Here is a 19,265-nt window from a genome sequence, read left to right as displayed (position 1 = left end):
CATGAATGGACAAGTGGGAGTAGGTGGGGTGAACCAAGAAATGGTACAATCCAGTGAGGAAAATCAGATGCTATGGGAAGGTAGCCAGGCAGTACAGACTGGGGAGCCTCACTGCATTAAGAAGGTTTGGCTCAGTGTAAACCATGGAGTGGGAAGTGAGGTAAGGAGAAAGCCAGAGGAGGGGGACTACAGATTATGGACAAGGAGGAATGACGCTCAGGTGGGAGGATTTATTCTTCAGGAAGGAAGCAGGAAGGAGTTAAAGGAGACAAACCGATGACAGCACCACTGGCTCCAGGGGCCTGTTTCCAACACTTTTTTTTTCTTTGCCAGTCCTGGGGCTTGGACTCAGAGCCTGGAGCACTGTCCTTGAGTTGTCTCAAGTAAGCACTCTATCACTTGAGTCACAACATCACTTCCAGGTCTTTCTGCGTATGTGGTACAAAGGAATCAAACTAAGGGCTTTGTGCATGCAAGGCAAGCACTCTGCCATCAGGCCACATTCCTGGCCTCAAGCCACTTAATCTTTTTTTTTTTCTTTCTTTCCTTTTTGCCAGTCCTGGGGCTTGAGCTCAGGCCCTGGGCACTGTCCTTGAAAACTTTTTGCTCAAAGCTAGCGTTCTGCCACTTGAGCACTGCGACTTCTGACTTTTTCTGTGTACGTGGTACCAAGAAATTGAACCCAGGACTTCATGTATGCTAAGTTAGTACTCTACCATTAGACTATGCTCCCGGCCCCTCAAGACATTTTTTTGTGTGTGGGGGTCATGGGGTTTGAACTCTGGGCCTGGTGCCTGGGCACTGTCCCTGAGCTGAAGGCTCAGCCACAGCACCACTTCCCGTTTTCTAGTGATTAATTGGAGATAAGAGTCTCACAGTTTTTAGTGCCTGGACTGGCTGTGAATTCAGATCCTCAGATCTCAGGCTCCTGAGTAGCTAGGATTACAGGCATGAGCCACCCAGGCTCAAGACACTTGGTCTAAGGCAACAGTGGGAGGTCTGAGAAAGAGACATATACAAGACAGAGAATGGGAAACCCTGAATTCAAGCCCAGTACACACAGAGAAAAAATAAAATCCAAAAGTTGAGAACAATTTTACTGTGAAATTTCCCTAGAAATGTATTTGGAATCTTATTTTTTCCTAATTCAAGCTCAAGGGATCAGACATAATTAAAACAAGATTGCTTTAGAACCCAACCCAAGCAAAAAAAAAAAATAGTTCATCAGACTGTCCCTCCCCGTCCAACCTTTCAAAAGTTGATTTCTGTTGGAATGCCCTCCCTCTTGCAAGACTCTCACTTGAGCCAGGTGCATCCACCTAAGTCAGCTGTTCCTAAAACACTGCCCTCAAAAGCTCCCCCTCCCTCCTACTCACACTCAACCAACCCCAGCCTGGGATAGGGCTCCTTGGAGCTTCCAGATCTCTGCACATGCAAAATGACTACACTTTATGAAGATTGCTGAGTGCCCCAGGCCCACGATGGCTGTGAGCTGAAAGATTGCAGGACTTCTGTATCTTCCTGGTGCTCTAAAGGTCCAGGTGCTTGTTTTGAGACACAGTCTAATGCAGCTCATCCTCCTGCTTCAGCCTCTGAAGTGCTGGGATTAAAGGCATGAGCTACTTCACCTAGCCTTGGTCCAGGTGCTTAATGAGTTGTGGTGCAGAATGGAAGTGTGAGGGTTGGGCAGAAGCCCCTATATTCTGTCACCATCAAAGAATCTGGAGCAGAATAGTCAAGGGTGCACCTTAAGGGGTGAGGGAGTTTGATGGGTGCCATCTAGCTTCTGGTCCAGGCTGTTAACTGTGTCCCAGGTGCTCTAACAGTTCCATGATGGTGTGTGTGTGTGTGTGTGCACACTCTCCGAGTTCCGCGGATGGAAGGGGAGCAGCAGTAACAGCAGAAGCAAAAATGACCCTGGAGCCATCGGGTGGGCATCAAGCCCTGGTTGAGCTCCTGGCACACTGCTTCTTCCTCGGAAGCGGCCTAGGCCAGACCGTTGGGATCCGCCAGGCCCAGCAGATCCTCAGCTAGACTGGTGAGCTCGTTCTCCTCCAGCGCCTCCACCAGGCGCTGCAGCGTGGCCCGGCGGCCCTCGGCCTGCACGAAGCGCCGCAGCAGCTGGAAGGCCTGCTCGTAGAGCCCCTCGCGCTCGTACTCATAGGCCAGCGAGTCCAGTGCGGGGTCGCGCAGCGCCCTGCAGTTGCGCTGCAATGAGCGCCCCACCCTGCGCCACTTGAGGCCCACCGAGCGGGCGAACTTCTGCTGGTCCTGGAGGCTCAGAGGCCGATTCACTGCGGGGAGAACGGAGAGGGGTGGTGAATGGACCCGGAGAACCCTCGGTGCCAGCCGCAGCAACACCCGGGCCCAGCGCCTGCTCCCGCCCAAGCTCCAGGGACACCCACTTCTCAGCGTGCTCCTCACCTATGTGCTGACCCTGGAACAGAAAAGTCTGGCCAGACTGGGGTGGCGGCTTCTCCTCTGATGGAGAGGAGATCGAGGGCTCTGAGGGAGCAGGAGTGACCCCCACATGGTCACTACGGCCCGGGGAGCTGCAGGTCAGATTCCGGAGTGCATCCTCCAGCTCAGTGATTTCCTCATCCCTGAGATGGTCGGGCTGGGGGGAAGAGGTGCGGCTGTCAGTGGGGCGCTTAAGGGAGAATCCCCGCCCACCTCATCCTAACCCCAGCCGGAGTCGGGGTTGCACCTTCTGGGCTAAGATGCAATTCAAACAGCGCTCCTCATCCGTCAGCGAAGCGTCCAGCAGCTCGGCGCCTGCGCGCAGCTCCAGCTGCAGCGGCAGGGAGGGCCGGGAGAGCGCCTGCGCCAAGCAGTTGCGCAGCGCAGCGCGCAGCGCCCCCTCGCGGTAGGCGCGGAGGAAGCGGCCGCAGCACTGGCGCCCGCAGAAGCGCAGCTGCACTATCAGCTGCGGATCGCTGCGGTGGATCTTGAGTATCTGCAGCACATCTGGGATCTCGGAGCTCTCTGCGGAGGCGAGCAGTCAGGTGCCGGGCGGGCCCCCATGCAGGACCGTTCTCCAAGCGGCAGGAAAGGCGAAGCCTGTGGTCCCCATCCCATAACTGGGGTGTAGGGTTACCCAGAAAACCCAGTGGGAACACAAACTGGGGTGCAAACAGCAACAACCCAGAGGGAAAAGCCAGGACTTCACAGAGTGCATCCCAAGACAGAGGGGTGACACACCATCCCATCTATGAAGCTTCAAAAGAGGGGGGGGGCATAAAATCTGCAGCAAGGAAAGAGGCGAATGCCCAGAGCCATAAGCCATCTTGGCTGGCAGGCTGGGGAAAGACAGGAGAAGGTCTCAAGTGCCACTCGCCCTGCTAAGGTGGGGTGTGCAGGAGAGCGACAAGATCTCTCAGAGGCTGGAGTAGGATTTCCCCAACCAGCTTGATGAAAAGGGAGCCCAGAAGGGCTGGCACCAGAGAGGGGTCTTGGGCAAGAAGCGCTGCAGTTAGAAGGAAAAGAGAAGAAAAAATTGTGTAATTAGTAAAAAGGAGTGAGCTGGCTGGTTGCGAGGGGTGGGGAGGAATGCAGAGTAGGGAGATGTTAGTTCATAAACATACGAAGATGCAGGTACAAATGTCTACACTTAAAGACACGCATGCAGTAAGCAGAAACAGCAAACCCTACTCAGCCATAAGTCTGCCTTTCTCAACTCTCACATCCCATTAAAACTTGTCCATTGGGCCAGGAGTTTGGCCTAGTGATAAAATGCTTGCCCAGTATGCACAAAAACCAGGGTTCTATTCCTCGGTATCACCTACATAGAAAAAGCAGAAGTGGTGCTGTGGCTCAAATGGGATAGCACTGGCTTTGAGGAAAGCCCAAGGACAGTGCTCAGGCCCTGAGGTAAAGCCCCAGGACTAGCAAAAAAAAACAAACACAACTTGTCCCTGACCCTGGTTAAACTTAGGTCCACAAAGTCTAAGAAGTGGGGCCTCAATCCCAACCCCTCCCACAAAGCTTCCCAGCCACCTCCCACTCCTCTCCTCCCCACACCTGCCCATTCCATACCTGCCAGTGCTGTCTGCAGAGCCCTGTATACTGCCACCTTCTTCTCAGGGTGTGCATAGGCTTCGGACAGGTTCACCTTGTCCAGCGAGGACTCCACAAACAGGTATGCGCTGCCCACCCACTCTTCACACCCATTTGGCCCAGCTGCCATCTTGCCTCCTGAGACCTATACAGGGATTCGGGTCATTCCCCAGCCCCTCCATAGCAGCCCCAGCCAACTGGCACACTGGAACACGGAGCCCATGATCTCATCAGGAGCCCCATGTCTTCACACACGCTCCCTGCCCGGCATCTGCTTCTATTTCTTCCCTTTCCCCATCCCCCCCCATTCTTTTTTGCCAGCCCCAGTGCATGAACTCAGGCCTGAGCACTGTCCTTGGGCTTTCTCAAGGCTCTACCACTTGAGCCACAGCACCACTTCCAGCTTTTTTCTATGCATGTGGTATGGAGGAATTGAACCTGGGTCTTTGTGCATGCTAGGTAAGCATTCTACCAAAGCAGACCTGTAGTTTGTTCACAGATACCACTCCCTCCACACACAATCCTGGCAGATCTGGGATAACTTTTGAATTCCTTGCTTGTTGGGAAGAGTAATGGCACTCCTTAGATCCAAGTGTGGCCAGAGAAAGAAAGCCTGACCAATTTCCATATTCCATTCACCACTATGAAAAGACTAGTTGGGACTTGATATGGAGCTCAGGATAGACCAGTGAGAATCAACCCTGGAATTATGGCTGCACCAATATGAAAGAGTCACTAATCTCCCTATCTTTGGGGCTGGACTGGAGGAAAGGGATAGATCTGTTTTACCACTGCTAGGGAGGAGCCTGACTGTGGATGAATGTAACATAGAAGGAACAGAGTCAAAAAATGAAAAGGTACACTTTTTTTTTTTTTGCCAGTCCTGGCTTGAGCTCAGGGCCTGAGCACTGTCCTTGGACTTTCTCAAGGCTAGAGCTCTACCACTTGAGCCTCAGCACCACTTCCAGCTTTTTTCTATGTATGTGGTACCGAGGAATCGAACCCGGGTCTTCATGCATGCTAGGCAAGCACTTTAACCACTAGGCCAAACTCAGCCCGAAAAGGTACATTCTTAACACATTCAGCCTCTGGATCCAGTAGTCCCTGAAGCCCCTGAACAGTTCAGATGTGAGTTAAACTCTTCCGTGTTATAAGACCCTTTTTGAGCTGGGATTTTTTTTCTTCTTCAACTCAAATTGTTCAATTTGAACCAACCTCCTCCCTTGGGGCTGTTACCTCCTCTATCCACCTGTCAAAAGCCTGGTCCTCAAAGGAGGATATCTTAGAAGTACATAAAGGTGCAACACCTATGGGCATCTGATCATATACAAAAATAGTTATCAAAATGAACTCCTGGAAGAGGTTTTCCTTTGTTGCTCTTTCCTTTTCTCTCTCTCTCTTTCTTTCTTTCTTTTTTGTTTCCCTTTTTTTGTTGGTCCTAGGGCTTGAACTCAGGGCCTGGGCACTGTCCCTGACCTTCTTTTCCTCAAGGCTAGTACTCTACCACTTTGAGTCATAGCACCACTTCCAGTTGCCTGGTGTTTCATTAGAGATAAGAGTCTCAGACTTTTTGCCTGGGCTGGCTTTGAATCGAAATACTCAGGTCTCAGCCCCCTGAGTGACTAGGATTACAGTGTGTGAGCCACAGGTGCCCAGCTTGCTTTGTTTTAGTCTTGTTTGTTTCTTTATCTGTCTTTGTGAAGGTAAAGAGGGACACAGAAATGGAGGAACAAAGGAAGAACAAATGCAGCAGTGGAATTAAACACTTTGTTGAAAATGAAATATGCAACTTGTGGTGTGGATGAGAGGGGAAAACTGGGAGAGATGGAGGGAAGGGGTGATACCGCAGAAATGGAAGTGTACTTTTTAAGTGATTTATGTAACTGTAACCCCTTTGTACATCACCTTTATAATAACAATAAAAAGTAAATTTAAAAAAACACCTGGCTGGGCATGGTGGCTCACACCTGTAATCCTAGCTACTCAGGAGGCTGAGATCTGAAGATTGCTGTTCAAAGTCAGCCCAGGCACTAAAAAAGTCCATGGGACTCTTATCTCCAATTAATCACCAGAAAACCAGAGGTGGAGCTGTGGCTTAAGGGGTAGGAAAGTAGCCTTGAGCTAAAGAGCTCAGGGACAACGCAGCCAGGCCCAGAGCTCAAGTCCCACGACTGATCATACACACACACACACACACACCTGCTCCTAAGTGGTGGGTACATCTGTATTCCCAACAACTCAGGAGGCTGAGATCTAAGGATCTCAGTTTGAAGCCAGTCCCAGTAGGAAAGTCCTTTAGATTCTTATCTCTACCCACCAAAAAGCCAGAAATAGAGCTGGGATGCAAATGAGTATTAGCCTTAAGTGGAAAAAGCTAAGGGACAGTGCCCAGGCCCTGGGTACAAGCATGCACACATATGCATAAACATACACACACACACACACACACACACACACACACACACACACACACAGAGCCTGGTCCTAGACCAAGGTGTTTGTTAGGAGTCGGGGGATTTCCAGTTAGGAAACCACTGCTTGCTCAGCTCAGCAGCCTCCAAGTTAGTGCCTTCTGAGGTAAGTGGAGAAACTGCTCTGCCTCTTCTTTTCTACCTCACTTAAGGCATCATCTCCACTGTTGCTGCAAACATGGGCTCAAGATCCCATCTCCTGCCTGTCAGTCATGTTTCTTTTCTCTCCAGTATCCAGCATTTACATAGAGTGGCTAGAAGGAGTGCTGATATGAAGCAATGGGCAGGGCACATGAGTAGTGGACAGGCTTCTATTTACACAAATGACAGGAAATCTCAGGGCAAAAGGTGCCAGCCTTGGGTACTATTGAAAAGGATCTTGAGCCCATTACAGAAGCTGCATTTCAGATCTGCCCACAGGGCCTACCTGAAAGCCTACACTGGGATGGTACCTGGGCAGGGGCCCTCTGATATCACACAAGGACCTGACAATAGAAATGATCCTTGGTAACAGATATCTGGGTCTAAGCAGAACACACTTATCAGAGGCCTCTCTCTGCCAACCCTCTCTTAGAAAACATATTACTTGTGTGTTTACCCAAAACTAGTCTAAAAATTAACAGAACGTTACACTGTGTTTATTTTTGGTCAGGGTTAAGGGATTGGAGGTAATTTTTCCAGTATTTAGCAACTTCATTACCTTATGTTACACACATTGCCTTTATATTATTTTTTTAAATCAAAATAAGATCCAGGTGTGGTGCTGAATGCTTGTAATCATAGCCAGCACCTCAGAGATTGAGGCAGAAGGATCTGAACTTTGAGGCCAGTCTGAGCTTACACAGTTAAGACCATGTCTCTAAAACAGAGAGGGGAGAAGGAAAAGGGAGAGAGGAGGAAAGAGGAGAGGTTTTCTTTTTTCTTTTTTTCCTGCCTATCAATACTGCGCTTGAACTCAACAGCCTCTTCATTGTTGCTTTTGTTATTTTTTTGTTCAAGACTGGCTCTCTACCATTTGAACCACAGCTCTACTTCTGGTCTTTTGGTGGTTAATTGGAGATAAGAGTCTCACAGACTTTCCTACCCAAGCTGGCTTACAACTTCATTAGCTCCTCAGGTCTCAGACCTAGGATTACAGGTGTGCGCCACCACTGCCTGGCTATTTTCTTAAAAGATGAAATACAACTAAAAACAGAACAAAACTCTAGGGCCAAGAAAAGTTTGGCAGCCAACCAAAGAGGAAGAAATAAAACAAGTGGGGAACCCTAGGAATGTGGCTTGGTAGAGCCCCGAAACATTTCCTCTCTCACATCCTCCTATCTTTCTGGCCTGGAAGTGCTGACATGAACCTAAGTGTCACTCTGAAGGGTGGAAGTAGGGACAGAGGAGACCTGAGTCTGCCTGCCTGCCTATCCGACAGTGAACTGAAGGTCTAGATGTTAATAGGCTAAAGAGTTTGGGGTTGTGGGTGGAGGGGGGGAGAGGAAGAGGAGAGCGCAAGGGAAGGGGTGAAATGTACTTTTTACCTGACTTGTGTAACTGTAACCCCTTCGTGAATCACCTCCATAATCACATTTTTCTAAGAGTTTGGGGGTAGAGGGGTTTGGCTTCCCATTCGTCCTTCCACAGAACCCTCGCCGGTTTTCGGGAAGCCCCGCCCGTCGGGGGGGGGACGACGACTTCTGAGCCGGGTCCTGAGGATGCTCAGGGGTCCTGTAGGTACCAACCTGAGGAAGCGCTGCTCCCACGTCCAGATGCAGGGCGCCCCCTTCACGCGCAGGGGACCCCAGGGGCGGCCCCGCCTCCGCACGGGGGGTCAGACGCGGTCCCGGTGGGGGGCCCACCACCCCTCCAGCGGCCGCGGCAAGCCTGGGATCTCGGCTCACAGGCCCAGGCCCTCTCCCACACGGGCTTCCCAAGCGGGGGTGGGGGGCGGGGGGCAGCCACCCCTCAAAAGCCATTGGTTGGCACAAGAGATCCGAAAGCGTCCACCGCCTCCGTCCTGTCACTGAAACAGCCCCACAGGCCGCCCCCACCAGCTGGCCCGGGCAGCCATGGGTGACAGCACGGAGGCCACGCTCCGAAGCCAGATCCGCCTCGGCTCCGACATTCCAGGAAGCCCACCAGGGAGCCCCACCCGCCGCTCCGCACCTCTGCACCAACCTGGCCGCCCGCCTCGGCACCGCCTGGCTTCCCACGCCCGCCACGCTCCGCTCGGATCCGCGCGCCGCTTCCGGGTATGCGCAGAGAGCAGGGGGCGGTGCCCCCGCGGGAACCGCCCCGCCCTCCGCCTCCCGCGCCCCGCCCCGAGCCACGCCCTCCGTTTCCCGCGCCCCGACCCCGCCCCAAGCCACGCCCTCCGACTCCCGAGCCCCTCCCCGAGCCCCGCCCTCCGCGCCCCGAGCCCCGCCCTCCGCGTCAAGCCTTCCGGCTCCCCTACTCTTTCCTTCCCGCCCCTCCGCGGGTCCTCCCGGTCCCCGTCCTCCGGGCCAGGCCAATCTGGTCTTCTAAGCAGGTAAGATATTGGTGCCTGAAGTTAGGTCGCAGGAAGAACTTCCCACGGGTCGTGAGTTTAGGGTCTAAAGTTTAGTGCCTCCCTCCTCCTACTACGGGCTTCCAAACCTCCCTCTGTTCCTAGGGGATCCACAAGAGGACGCGGCGGGGCGGGGGTGTCGAATTTCCTGATCGCCCCCTGGATATCTGGCTTGATCATTGCATCTCTGCTACTCCCTAGCACTCAAAATGAGGTGTCATGGGTCCCTTGCCCAAGCCTGTCCCGAGGTGTCGGAAGGCCCAGAATACACGTAGCGTCTGGAATATACGGGGAAATAAAGTGTCAAGGGGCTTAAGACTTGCACAGAACCCCTCAGGCACCCTGACACAAAATTGGTAAGCCCAAAGAGCACCCAAAAACCTGCGCTCTGCGGAGTGCAAGCCCAACCTAAATTGTCCAGCGGGAACCAGGGCCGCTCCAGAGGCTGGGTCGAAACTGGAACTACAGCCCTTCAGGAGCCAGAGCATCAGGTCCCAGAACCCCAGGATTTTATCACCTCCGCAGGTCTGTCCTGGGGTAGAACCCAGCAACTCCGAGAGAGGAAGCCACAGGGGGGGGGGGGGAAGGAAGCCTCCCCTTTCTGGGCGGATGGGGGGGGCTGGAGAGCTCCTGAAGCCCTGGTTTTTGATTGGCTAGTGGACAGTGACGAATGAACGTTTTTGGCTTAAACTCCTGCCTTTTTTTTAACCCTGTAGTCACCGGGCCGTGGCTACAAGGCAGTTTCTGGACTTGGGACCTGTGGAATTCAGCAAATAAGAAAGTAGTTTCAAGAGCCCGTTAGGCACTAGTAGAGACTCAGGAGGCTAAGATCTGAGGAGCCTTAGTGCAAAGCCAGTCCCAGCAGACCAACCAGAAAGTTTCATATCTCCAATGAACCTGCAAAAAGCTGGAATTGAAGGTGTGGCTGAAGTGGTAAAGCATCAGCCATGAACAATAAAGCCAAGTTAGAGCCCCAGGCTGCTGTGCACATCACACACACACACACACACACACACACACACACACACTACTGGGAATCACACTCAAATCCTGACTATGCAAGTGTTCCTTCCACTACTGAGCTACAGGTTGTGAACAGGACCCTCACCCCTGCAACACTAGCTCTGCAAAGTATCTTCTGTCTCACGGGCCACAAGCATTTCTACACCTGTCTCCATTGTTTCCCCCATCATTATGGCCTTCCTGAACGCAGGGTTTTCTTCTTTCTAGGTAGAAGCTGTTTGGAATGGCAAAGCCTTTAATCCCTAGCCACACCATAGCTGAACTGGGAGAACAGCTTCCTGAAGAAGTGCTGGCACTCATCTTCCGACACTTGCCTCTCAGGGACAGAGCTGCTGCTGCCAGGGTCTGCAGAGCCTGGGCCACTGCTGCCACCAGCAGCATTGTGTGGCATAACACTAGCATCAGGTGAGCTAGCTCTCCTGCTTGCCCAGATCTTCATACTTTGTGGAGTCAGGGGTTGGGGGGATTCCTTGACTTCTCCCTATTGGTTATTATTTTTTGCCAGTACTGGGCTTGAACTCAGGGCCTGGGCACTGTCCTTGAGCTTTACCACTTGAGCACCAATTCTGGCTAGGCAAGCACTTTGCCACTAGGCCACACTCATAGCCCCCCCCCCTTTTTTTTTTGCCAATCCTAGAGCTTGAACTCAGGGCCTGGACATTGTCCCTGAATTTCTGCTCAAGGTTAGCACTCTACCACTTGAGCCATAGTGCCACTTCCAGCTTTTTATGTTTATGTGGTTCTGAGGAATTGAACCCAGAGTTTTATGCATGCTAGGCAAGCACTATATCACTAAGCCACATTCCTGGCCTCCATATTGCTGTTGTTTTGTTTTGTTTTGCCAGCCCAGGGGCCTGAACTCAGGGCCTGAGCGCTGTCCTTGGGCTTTCTCAAGGCTAGAGTCCTACAACTTGAGCCACAGCACTATTTGTGGCTTTTCTATGTATACGGCACCGAGAAATCAAACCCTGGTCTTAGTGCATGCTAGGCAAGCACTCTACCAGTGCAAAACTCTTGGCTGTTCTTTTTTCTTTTCTTTTAAGTAATAATCAGGTGAAGATGGCTACTACTATGTATTCAAGAGGCTAGGATCTGAGGATCACTGTTCCAAGCCATCCCATGCAAGAAAGTCCTTAAGACCCCTATCTGGTTAATCAGCAAAAAGCCAGAAGTAGAGCTATGACTCAGTGGTAAAGCATCAGCCTTGAATAGAAAAGCTAAGGGACAGGCCTAAATTCAAGCCCTAGTACCAAAATACACACACACACACACACACACACACACACGAGAGTTAAATCACTGACTATAGTGTTGGCCTCTACAGTTCTAAGTGCCTTACATACATTAACTCATTTAATCTTCATGAAAACCTGGTGTGGCAGATAAATAATATTATCTCCATTGCACAAACAGGAAACTGAGACACACAGACTTAATCACTACCTAGCTGATCACCAGCTAAGAAGTAGCAGAGGTAGAATCTGAACCTGGCAGTCCAGAGACCCTGCTTCACCTTTTCAAGACAGCAGAAAAAGATGAGTTGTTTTTTTTTTTTTTTTCTCCCTATATTAGCTCTCCATGCCAGGGACAGGGTGGGACTTCCTTCCTATCATCAGTGACTGCCTTTGAGGCCAACTAGTTAGGCCTGAGAGATGCATAATGGAGACAAGAAATGGGGAGGGAAGAAGGGAGTCCCCTGGAGGTTTCTACCCCAGTCATAGTGATACCACCATGCTTTTTCTGCTCCGCTTTAATCCAAGTTGTGATGATGAAGGGGGAAGCATCCTGCCACCCTGTCTGTCCGCCTGCTTGGATCACATCCACAACCTACGTCTGGTATGTGCGCCATCCAGGAAGCCGAGTCGCCAGGCAGCCATCGAGATACTGACTGCATTGGCCGGCCGTACCCCAGGGCTTCGAGCCCTGCGCCTGGAGGGCCTGGGAGAGAAACCCCTCTTTGATGCGGGCCGAGACATTCTGGAGGCTGTGCAGGCCATCTGCAAGGCCACTCCTGCGTTGCTACACCTAGACCTGCGGAGCTTGCCCTTCACACTGGATGACGCGTTGGTCCTGCAGGTTGCACGCTGCTGCCCAGAGCTCCTCAGCCTTTTCTTGGACAACCCTACCTTGGTGGACAACGTAGGGCCCTACTCCATACTCAAGCTATTGAAGGCCTGCCCGCACCTCTGTGCTCTGGGCTTGCACCTGGCCAGCCTGTCACGCGCGGTCCTCGAGGCATTGGCAGCCCCAGATCGCGCGCCTTTTACACTCCTGGCTGTGCGGTGCGCCAGCCCGGAAGATGCTCGAGTCACTCCCCTACCCGACGAAGCCTGGGAGGCAGTGAGCCGGCGCCACCCTGGGATAGCTGTGGAGCTGGAGCTGGAGCCTGCGCTGTCTACCCAGAGCGTTGAGAACATCCTGCAACCTTCAGTCCCCGTGGTTGCACTGAATCTCAACCTCTCGGGAGACAGCGTAGGCCCGGTGCTCTTCGCGGCCCACCACTACGCTGCCACGCTGCGCGCGCTCGAGGTGCGCGCCTCCGCCTCGGCGGAGTTGAATGCGGCGCTGGAGGAGCTCGCTGCGCGCTGCAGCGGCCTCCGGGAAATACACTGCTTCTGCGTGGTGAGCCCGGCCGTGCTCAGCGCCTTCCGCGCGCACTGCCCGCGCCTGCGCAGCTACACGCTCAAACTGAGGCGAGAGCCACATCCCTGGCCGCCCACGCTCTTGCCCTGATTGGCCAAACCCTCCCCTTCCCGACCCCGTAGACCCGAGGTCTCTGAGAAGCCAAAGGGAGTTGCCCGGGTGCACTCCAACTACTTAGTCCCTGTCTCTGGGGGCTCCGTTACCCTCTGGAGGATTAGGACCAGTGGGATGCTGTCTGGTCCAGTCCAGAGAGCCACGGGTCCACTGGAGCCTCTCTCCATCTCCAGGCCACACTGGGCTGCCACACCCCATCCCTCTGCTCACCGCCCCCCCCCCAGCCCAGCGTGTGGAGAGGGAGTGAGGGGAGGGCGGGCACTGGCACTAGTCGGCTGATCTCCCCGTAAGTGTTAAATAAACAAATCCTAAAGAACCCCGGAGTCCGGAGCTGGCGAGCCCGCCCCGAAGGGGGCGGGGCGGGGAACGCGCAGAATGATTTGAGACTTGAAGGTTCGTTGAATTGATGCGGCTGCGGGGTCGGGGCGGAGGATTCCACGGGCGCGCGTGAATGGCTACGCCTCGGCGTTCGGCGGGCAGGGCCAAGCTTCCCCACCACCCTTCCCAACCACCTGCCCTTACCCAGGCTTCGCTATGCTCACGGCCACCGCCTCTAGGACTTTTCCAGCCCACGCTCAGACGATTTCTCTCCAAGAGAAACACAGAGACTGAGAAGAAGTGGGACTCGAACCCAGGTTTCCCTCCGCACCCAACCCTTGCCTCCCCTCCCCCCAGCGATTCTGCCCGCTCTTTCTGTTTGCCGGTGCCTCCGCGGCTGTCCGAGCCCCGCCCCGAAAGTTCGCACGTGGCCCCCTCCTGACCCGGCGCCTGGGGCGGAGTAGGGCAGGGCGGGGCGGTCGGCAAACGCAGCACTTTCGCGGCTTTGACCATCCCGCAACCGCCGGACTGGAGCGCTGAGGGGGCCCCGAGACTGCGCGATGCAGGAAGCGCCAGCGGCGCTGCCCACGGAGCCAGGCCCCAGCCCAGTACCTGCCTTCCTCGGCAAGCTATGGGCGCTGGTGGGCGACCCAGGCACCGACCACCTGATCCGCTGGAGCCCGGTGAGGGCTGGGGCCCCTGACTTCCCCAGTGTTGCTCCGGGGTTTCTCCAAGCGAAGTAGTGAGCAACCCCGGCCACCCAACCCCCACTTGGGACTGGGCTGTTGGGTCCCTTGATTCAGCCCTCCAGGGGAATTCATCTTGGGGGAGGGGAGTGCGGTGAGGATGAAGTTAACTTGCTTCTGGGGCTCTGGAAGGGTTCTGGAAACCTACAACCCAAAGGACCAAAGTGCTTTAGTTTCTGCCCCATCCATCCCTTCGGGAAAACAAACCTAGAGAAAGGACGGGCTGGCTCTGGCTGCGTCGCGAGTCTAGGACCACCAGTCCGAGGTAGAGTCCGGGTTGGCCTTTTCTATTTCTTAGAACCCAGTCTGGGTCGGGCTTAGAGACGCCTGTGATCGCCCCCAGACTAGGCCTCAGGTGGCTTTGGCCTGGTCTCAGCCCCTCTCCGGAGGAGCCACAACCCCTCGGAGTGAGTGTGCGCGCGCGCGTGTGCGCCCGTGCGCGGGATCCGGCCGCCGCTTAGCAGGTCTCCCTCTCCCCCGGCACGGTGGTGCGTGCGTGGCGGCGCGCGGGGTGTCCTCTGCATAGAGCGGAACCAGCTTCCTCGTGAGCGACCAGAGCCGCTTCGCCAAAGAAGTGCTACCCCAGTATTTCAAGCACAGCAACATGGCCAGTTTTGTTCGCCAGCTCAACATGTGTGAGTTCCTCCGGCCCAGTGGGGGAGCGGGTGGGTGCGGCGAAAGCTGGAGCCACTCACACGCGCCACGCCCCGTTCTCCAGATGGTTTTCGGAAGGTCGTGAGTATCGAGCAGGGTGGCCTACTCAGGCCGGAGCGGGACCACGTAGAGTTCCAGCACCCGAGCTTCGTGCGTGGCCGTGAGCAGCTCCTGGAGCGCGTGCGGCGCAAGGTGGGGACTGCCAGCGAAGGGAGGAGTAAGCCCCAAGTGGGGTGCTAAGACTAGCTGCCCCTTTCTCCGTGCTCTTATCCCGTCGGCGCCCCTCACCCCAACCTACAGGTTCCGGCTTTGCGGGGTGAAGACAGCCGCTGGCGCCCCGAAGACTTCGGCCGGCTGCTGAGCGAGATGCAGGCTTTTCGAGGAGCGCAGGAGAGCACCGAGGCGCGGCTGAGGGAGCTCAGGCAGTGCGGGGGGGAGGGGGATCGGGAGCGCAGGGTGGGGGTGGGGGTTCTGGGGTAATGGAATACTCCCCACCAGTGGTTTCTGGGAAGCCCCTTTCTCTCGTGGGCCGTTGTGCCCCTATCCAGACAAATGGGCACAGCCTTGGAATTCTAGTCTCCACAGGATGGAGTAGCCATGGGGTGGTTGTGTGGTTCCCTCGCCCCACCAATTTATGGAGGATGGTGAGCCCACGAACTCTCAGATGCCTCTGCGCTCCCCAACCCTTTCCCCCTAGGCAAAATGAGATCTTGTGGCGTGAGGTAGTGGCACTTCGGCAGATCCACGGACAGCAGCAACGAGTCATTGGCAAGGTGTTCCCCCTCCCCCAATCCACTTCTCCCTCCCTCCCTCTCCTCCACTCCTCCATCCTTAATCTCCACCCACCCTCCCTCAAACCCACCAGCTACTGCCCCCACCAGTAGGGGTGGGGGTGGGATGTAGGAATTAACCCTTGGTTTTCTCCTCAGTTGATCCAGTGCCTCTTTGGGCCACTCCAGGCAGGACCTAGTAGTGCTGGAACCAAGAGGAAGCTGTGAGTGACAAAGGCAGGGAGGCTCAAATCTGCTTCTCACATCAAGGACCTTTCCTACGCCCCCAGAAAACCCCTAGCAAGAACCCCTTCTCCAGAATCTCCTTCACTGGAAATTCTCCTTCCTCGCCCTGTTTTCCTTCTCCCTCCAACTTTACCATCTATTACCCCTATTCTGGATCTTCATGTTCCAGCCTCAAATTCCTATCCTCACCTAAAACATGCCAACAGAGGACTTGAGGCTCAAACCATGCTACCTCCCTCCCCTCTCTGCCCTCCAAAGGGCCCCCATCTCTGGGGGAGCCCCTTATACTCCAGCATGTGACTGATGCCCCTGGCAACAGGCCTCAGCTCTGCTGACTTGGCTGCTGGGGTGGGAGGGAGGGAGGGAGTGCAGGCTGAGGGACATGGGGACTGAATCCACCTACCCCTGCCTGAGTCCCTGTCACTCTACACTAGGTCCTTGATGTTGGATGAAGGGAGTTCTTGTCCAGCACCTGCCAAGTTCAATGCCTGCCCCCTACCTGGGGCCCTCCTGCAGGACCCCTACTTCACTCAGTCGGTGAGTTTTTCTCCTCCCTCCCCCACCCTCAGGGCACATCTGGGATTGTGGGGAGCTTGTTTCTTTTGCCCATTCTCCCAAAAGAAGATGGAAGCCAGCCTTCACACTAGCCAGGCTTGGGCTCTCCAGCATGAACAGAGCCCCTTCCTCAATCCCTATCCTTTACAAGTGCTCCAGCTGGATGACGGGTTGCGTCTGGCTCTCCCTGTGACTAGAGGTCAAGGGCTGGGCCTAGCCTTCTACTTACAGCCCCTTCCAGAGACTACCTTGGGCCTTAGCTCTCACAGGGCCCGAGGGCCCATCATCTCTGACATCCCAGAAGACTGTCCATCCCCTGAAAGACCTAGGCTTTCCCCCTCCAGTGATGGTAGGAGGTAAGGGGGACTAGGGGATTCCCTGAGAAAGCTCATGGGGGATGGGGAGGGCCTAGCAGCCCAGATGGCTGTGGGGGTGGAGAGGTCAGTGCCAGGGTCTGGTTGAAGCTTTTCTCCCGTACAGGGAGAAGGGCCTGGCACTGCTCAAAGAAGAGCCGGCCAGTCCAGGGGGGGATGGCGAGGCCGGGCTGGCCCTAACCCCAAACGAGTGTGACTTCTGCGTGACAGCCCCCCCACAACTGCCTGTGGCTGTGGTGCAGGCCATCCTGGAAGGGAAAGGGAGCTTCAGCCCTGAGGGGCCCAGGAGTGCCCAACAGCCTGAACCAAAGGACCCCAGGGAGGTAACTGTCAGGTGAGCAGAGCCCATTTGTGACAGTGAGCTCTGTGTGCCACTTTTGCAGGTAGAGCATCACTCTGGCCTATGAAATGTCTTTGTGCCTTGATGGCTAAGGGGGACCACTGGGCACCTGACTCTGTGACCTACCATATTTCTCAGAATATGCTCCCAAGAATACCTGCATCAGAATCCCCAGCAGAGCAGAATCTCCCAATTGGGACACTCAGCACCTCTATAGAAGGATTCAAGCTGGGGCCCCAGTGGATCATGCCTATAAATCCTGCCTATAAGGCAGCTAGCCAGAAAAATCTGAGAGACTCTACCCATCTCCAATTAATCAGTCAAAAGCCAAGCTAGAGGTGTGGCTCAATTAGGAGAGCACCATTCATGAGCAAGCAAGCAAGCTGGAATGAGAGCTTGAGACCCTGAGTTCAAGTTCCAGTATTGGTGTGTATGTGTGTGTGTGCGTGTGGGTGCGGTGTGTGTGTGAACACACACACACAACCCCACTGATGAAGAATTATAAATAGGGTGAATATTATCAAAGTACATTATATACATGTATGGAAAAGCAATGATGAAACCCCTTATGTATAATTTAATATAAAAAATTAACACAAAAAAGCACTAGTATTTATACTTGCATAGTGAAGGTTCCCAGATTTAGGTTCCAAGATAGAAAGCAAAGCCTCTCTCGAGGGGTCCCTTTTTTTATGTATGGTGGTAGCACTTTTTAGATAGTGGGGTACTTAAATGCCAATACATCTGAGTTCCCGGAGAACCTAATAGGGCATGGGCACTGCAAACCAAAAGCAGGTTCTTTGTGCACAGGAGAGGTCTGGGCCCAGAGCAGGGTAACCGGAGCCCAGAAAATCTGCTGCCTCCAATGCTGTTTCGGCCTCCCCCTGAAAGTGTGGAGCCTGTAGCACCCCTGGATGTGAGTACCCCTCAGGAAAGGGCAGGGGCATGAGACATGATGGGGTCCAGCTGTCTTTGCAACCTGGAGCTCTCTCCAGGTGTTGGGCCCCAGCCTCCAAGGACGAGAATGGACCCTGATGGACTTGGACATGGAACTCGCCCTGGTAAGATGTTCCCTTGGTCTGTGGCTGTTCTCAGGGAACCAAAGTCAGGTCTGAGAATTGACCTAGTGGTTCCCCAGTCCTCCTCAGCCACTGGGCTTCCTCCCCACTTGATTCCCATGGTTCTCCTATGCAGATGCAGCCCTTGCTTCCAGAGAGGGGTGAGGCTGAGCTGGCAGACAAGGGGTTGAATTCTCCAGGTGCAGGTAATGGTGGTGGGGAGTCAGAACCAGGGGAAGCCAGGACGAGGCTGAGATACCATGATTGGGCGGGTAGCTTGAGTTTTGCTATGGAAATACCCTGTACTCACCCACCCATCTCTTCGCTATTGGATGTGAGTGGAAGAGGTTAAGATGTTTCCTCCTGAGTAGAAAAGTTAGGCCAGGGAAGTGGTGTTGTGGCTCAAGGGGCAGGGCAGTACCCTTGAGCTTAAGAGCTCAGGGACAATGCCCAGGCCCAGAGTTCAAGCCCCACAACCAACATCAACAACAACAAAAAGTTAAGACAGGGCTCTCTTCCCTGAAGAAAGGAGGGGAGGGAGTCCTGTAAACTGAGCACAGCCTCACCTCCCCTAGGAAAGGATTCTACTCTGGGGACGCCACTTCTGCTGGATGTCCAGATGGATCTGGGAGGTGCAGCACTCTCTGTGCCAGGGGCTTTAACCATTTATAATGCTCCTGAGAGCCCAGCCTCCTACTTGGGCCCAGGGACCAGTCCGTCCCCCTGAAATCTGTACACCTCTAAAATGGCCTGGCTGAGGAAGGAGATTGCAGCTGCACACCCTTTTAGGCTTCCTGGTGCCCCCTGCAGGGGTGACTAATCCCCTACTGGTTGGCCACCTCTCTCCACTACCCCCCAAAACCCCCTTACATAAACTGCATTTTTTTTCTGTTTCTAGACTCTTTTTTGTTTGTTTTTGTTTTTCTGTATCGACCAGGGAACACATATCATGAGTGAGGGACAACTTTGCATTTGTAGAAGTGTCCAGATCTCAGGGCTTGCATGAAGAATCTCCAGGGGTGGTTGGTTTGGCTCAGTGTAAGAGCACTTGCCTACCAAGTGCAGGGCCCTGAATTGGGTCCTCAGCTGGTGTAAGGAAGTGTTGCCTTCTAAACCACATCCAGTTCTACAATATATGCACCCTGGGACCCTGGGCAACTGGCTCCCCTAAAATTCATCTGTGTCAGAGAGGAGAGAGAGCACAAATGGAAAAGCCCCTGGGAAGGTGGCAGGCCCAGAGCTGGCGCTGGACACATGGGACTATGAGCCTAGCTGGCCCCCCAACCCAATCCAGGTGCACCCCAGTAGAAAAGGAAAAAACAGATCAGCGTAAGCCCCTCGACTGCTGGATTCCCAGCGCCCGA

At 54.2% G+C, this 19,265-nt stretch overlaps 3 protein-coding genes across 8 annotated transcripts; 2 read left to right on the top strand and 1 right to left on the bottom strand.

Annotated features, from left to right (window-relative positions):
• Positions 1-1,076: 1,076 nt before the first annotated feature.
• On the bottom strand, positions 1,077-9,616 carry Tradd (TNFRSF1A associated via death domain). Of its 3 annotated transcripts, none has more exons than XM_090357486.1 (5): positions 9,578-9,616; positions 4,036-4,201; positions 2,708-2,985; positions 2,425-2,617; positions 1,077-2,294 (listed from the first exon to the last, which is right to left on the bottom strand). In XM_090357486.1, exons 2-5 carry the CDS (start codon positions 4,184-4,186, stop codon positions 1,987-1,989), a joined length of 930 nt encoding a protein of 309 aa, XP_090213612.1. In that variant the 5' UTR covers positions 4,187-4,201; positions 9,578-9,616; the 3' UTR covers positions 1,077-1,986. The 3 variants fall into 3 exon arrangements, with proteins under 3 accessions (XP_090213612.1, XP_090213609.1, XP_090213611.1); XM_090357483.1 differs by lacking the exon at positions 9,578-9,616 and adding an exon at positions 8,691-8,745; XM_090357485.1 differs by lacking the exon at positions 9,578-9,616 and adding an exon at positions 8,679-8,724.
• On the top strand, positions 8,963-13,156 carry Fbxl8 (F-box and leucine rich repeat protein 8). 3 transcript variants are annotated; one of them, XM_090357480.1, is made up of 3 exons: positions 8,963-9,042; positions 10,291-10,488; positions 11,844-13,156. In XM_090357480.1, exons 2-3 carry the CDS (start codon positions 10,307-10,309, stop codon positions 12,814-12,816), a joined length of 1,155 nt encoding a protein of 384 aa, XP_090213606.1. In that variant the 5' UTR covers positions 8,963-9,042; positions 10,291-10,306; the 3' UTR covers positions 12,817-13,156. The 3 variants fall into 3 exon arrangements, with proteins under 3 accessions (XP_090213606.1, XP_090213607.1, XP_090213608.1); XM_090357481.1 differs by having other exon boundaries at positions 9,012-9,042; positions 10,295-10,488; XM_090357482.1 differs by lacking the exon at positions 8,963-9,042 and having other exon boundaries at positions 10,404-10,488; positions 11,497-13,156.
• Positions 13,157-18,794, top strand: Hsf4 (heat shock transcription factor 4). 2 transcript variants are annotated; one of them, XM_090357479.1, is made up of 14 exons: positions 13,157-13,233; positions 13,367-13,841; positions 14,431-14,539; positions 14,623-14,750; positions 14,859-14,983; positions 15,256-15,331; positions 15,488-15,552; positions 16,009-16,111; positions 16,361-16,485; positions 16,610-16,837; positions 17,654-17,759; positions 17,839-17,904; positions 18,038-18,107; positions 18,477-18,794. In XM_090357479.1, exons 2-14 carry the CDS (start codon positions 13,719-13,721, stop codon positions 18,626-18,628), a joined length of 1,476 nt encoding a protein of 491 aa, XP_090213605.1. In that variant the 5' UTR covers positions 13,157-13,233; positions 13,367-13,718; the 3' UTR covers positions 18,629-18,794. The 2 variants fall into 2 exon arrangements, with proteins under 2 accessions (XP_090213605.1, XP_090213604.1); XM_090357478.1 differs by lacking the exon at positions 13,157-13,233 and having other exon boundaries at positions 13,252-13,841.
• The last annotated feature ends 471 nt before the right edge of the window (positions 18,795-19,265 follow it).

The sequence above is a fragment of the Megascapheus bottae genome, chromosome 24 (assembly GCF_031878675.1).
Source record: "Megascapheus bottae isolate mThoBot1 chromosome 24, mThoBot2.hap1, whole genome shotgun sequence".
Taxonomy (NCBI): domain Eukaryota; kingdom Metazoa; phylum Chordata; class Mammalia; order Rodentia; family Geomyidae; genus Megascapheus; species Megascapheus bottae.
This window is presented reverse-complemented; position numbering and strand designations above follow the sequence as displayed.

Bases quoted from the DNA above. Each gene is read 5' to 3' on its own strand.
- Tradd (XM_090357486.1), bottom strand. From the start codon at position 4,186: ATGGCAGCTGGGCCAAATGGGTGTGAAGAGTGGGTGGGCAGCGCATAC. The intron at 2,986-4,035 runs GTATGGAATGGG...TCGCCTCCGCAG, and splicing joins TCTGCAGACAGCACTGGCAG to AGAGCTCCGAGATCCCAGAT. The intron at 2,295-2,424 runs GTGAGGAGCACG...TTCTCCCCGCAG, and splicing joins GTTCCAGGGTCAGCACATAG to TGAATCGGCCTCTGAGCCTC.
- Fbxl8 (XM_090357480.1), top strand. From the start codon at position 10,307: ATGGCAAAGCCTTTAATCCCTAGCCACACCATAGCTGAACTGGGAGAA. The intron at 10,489-11,843 runs GTGAGCTAGCTC...CTTTAATCCAAG, and splicing joins TGGCATAACACTAGCATCAG to TTGTGATGATGAAGGGGGAA.
- Hsf4 (XM_090357479.1), top strand. From the start codon at position 13,719: ATGCAGGAAGCGCCAGCGGCGCTGCCCACGGAGCCAGGCCCCAGCCCA. The intron at 14,540-14,622 runs GTGAGTTCCTCC...CCCGTTCTCCAG, and splicing joins TGTTCGCCAGCTCAACATGT to ATGGTTTTCGGAAGGTCGTG. The intron at 14,984-15,255 runs GTGCGGGGGGGA...CTTTCCCCCTAG, and splicing joins CGGCTGAGGGAGCTCAGGCA to GCAAAATGAGATCTTGTGGC.